Below are 2,500 nucleotides of genomic sequence, written 5' to 3' on the forward strand. Positions count from 1 at the left end.
TACAGGTCGTTGGGTATGAATCGTTTAGGGTAGACTTGAATTTTATTACAGGTCGTTGGGTATGAATCGTATAAGGTAGACTTGAATTTTATTACAGGTCGTTGGGTATGAATCGTGTAAGTAGACTTGAATTTTATTACAGGTCGTTGGGTATGAATCGTATGGGAGGAAGGTTTGATATAGGAAGATGGTAGATACGCCAGTCTCTCGCATTATAATCTCCCAGGTGCCGTTTGCCTTCCGGCTGAGGAGTGCCCGATCTGGCCGCATTAATTAGATATTACCTGGCACTAGAGATCGGAGGCAGGCTAGGAGCGAGCGGAAAGCGAAACGAGCGGAAAGCCAATCTTGCGGAGCGGCAAACAACCGATTGTTTCATCGGATCTGACGCTGAACCATTTGTGCTAACCATAGAATGCAAACGGGTGTAAAAAGAAAAAGAAAAAGAAAAAGAAAGAAGAAAAAAAAGAAGGTTTTGCCATGTTTTCAGTCTTTTAATTAACGTTTATAAACAGAAAATTTGAGTACGTGGTTCTATTCGTGGGCCCATAATATCAATTTGTACAATTAAGGTGTAAAAAGATTTTTTGCGATGCAACAACCACTAAACTCATAGTCCATGTCTTCATTCACTCCTCTATCATATAAATCACCTTATCTTTATCATTGTCTGTCAGTAAATCTACCTAATTCGCTTGTAATGCTTATGCAAGACCGTCATGCACTGCCGGGGAGAACGATGTGTTATGCATACGTCTCTGACAGTGTAATGTTTTGATTAAAAGCCGATGCCACTGAATCAATACGTAAGGGAAGAATATGCTCCATGTCTTTTATACAATGCACAAAGTCATTTGCTTCTCCTCTCCTCCGCCCCTCCCCTCTCTTCCCTTCCCGTCTCTCTCACACTCTCTTTTATTCCCTTCCTCTTTCTCTCCTCTTATCCCTATCTCCTCGCCATAAAGGAGAAGAAGAAAAAAGGAGAGAGAAAGGAAAAAGGAGAGAGAAAGGCACACCCACCCACCCACGAAGCACAAGCAGACCCAAAGAAATGCCAACCCTTACCTCAGCCATGACGGAAGTGAGCCACGTGATGCCGCCCACGAGCACGTGCTGCGACGCCTCCAGGTACGTGAGCCCCTCCAGCTCCGCCCACCACTGGCTCTCGCTGCTGACGCGGAGTGCCACCCCGTCCCGCCACAGGGAGGCCACGACGCACGGCTCTTTGGGGGGAGGGGGGGAGGGAGCGAGGGGGGAGGGGGGGTCGGGAGCGAGGGGGGAGGGAGAGGGGTTCGGGAGCGAGGGAGGGGAGGGGGAGCGAGGGAGGGGAGGGGGAGCGAGGGGGGAGAGGGGGGGGGGGGGAGGGAGGAGGGAGGGGAGGGGGAGGGGGGGGGGGGGGGGGGGGGGGAGGGGTGGAGGGGGGAGGGTGGAGGGAGAGGGGTTCGGAGCGAGCGAGGGGGAGTTTGGGGAGGGGTGAGGGGGTTAAGATTAGGGGAGTTATGGGTACTGTTATAGTAGTAGTGGTGATTATAATGGTGTGATCATTATAATTATGATAGTGATAATTATGATGATAAATGTTATATAGTAATAGTGGTGATTATAATGTTAATAATGATAACAATGATGAGCATAAAATAACATTATTGTGATGAGAATGATTAAGATGATAAGATGGTGATAATAATAATGATAAAAATAATAATGACGGAGATAATGATATTGATAATGATATTGACAATGATAATAATAATAATGATAATAATGGCGATGTTGAAAATGATATTAATCATAACAGTAATACAAATACCAGAAGTAATGATAATGACATGAATAAGGATAATGAACATAATTATCATGACTATATCAACAACAACATCAACTAGATAAAATTATAATGTTAAGATTATTATTATTATCATCATCATCAAGATAATCATTATCATCACAACAGTGATTATATAAATAATTAAAACGACTGCAATAAAACGGTTGATAATTGTTATATTGTTAACCATAATCGTAGTAATAACAATTATGATAATGACTAATAATGATAATGATACTACTTTTAACCCCAATGATGATATTAGTAATGATTATAAGGATAATGATTATGATGGTGATAATCATATTGGTTTTAATGATATTGGTGCTGATAATTATGATGATGATATGATGGTAATGATTATAATGATACTGATGATGATAATTAGGAGAACGATGATAATGATACTACTACTACTAATAATAATGATAATAATATTATCAATAAGAAAGACAATAACAATAGGGATGCTACTAATAACGAAACAGATTTAATAATGATACTACTACTATCACTACTACTAATAATAACGATAATAATATAATCAATAAGAATGACAATAACAATAGGGATAATACTAATAATAACGATGATAATACTATCAATAAGAAAGACAATACCAATAAGGCTAATACTAATAATAACGATAATACTATCAGTAAGAAAGACAAT

At 40.2% G+C, this 2,500-nt stretch overlaps 1 protein-coding gene across 1 annotated transcript in view; it reads right to left on the bottom strand.

Moving 5' to 3' along the window:
- LOC122250598 (glutamate receptor U1) overlaps positions 1-2,500 on the bottom strand; it is a 19,104-nt gene that overhangs the window by 14,196 nt on the left and 2,408 nt on the right. The window contains exon 3 of the mRNA XM_086543156.1: positions 1,060-1,223. Coding sequence (XP_086399282.1) covers positions 1,060-1,223 — 164 coding nt within the window. The remainder of the gene's footprint in view (positions 1-1,059; positions 1,224-2,500) is intronic.

The sequence above is a fragment of the Penaeus japonicus genome, unplaced genomic scaffold, assembly GCF_977035675.1.
Source record: "Penaeus japonicus unplaced genomic scaffold, GWHDUDI00000001_assembly GWHDUDI00000013, whole genome shotgun sequence".
In the NCBI taxonomy this organism is placed as follows: domain Eukaryota; kingdom Metazoa; phylum Arthropoda; class Malacostraca; order Decapoda; family Penaeidae; genus Penaeus; species Penaeus japonicus.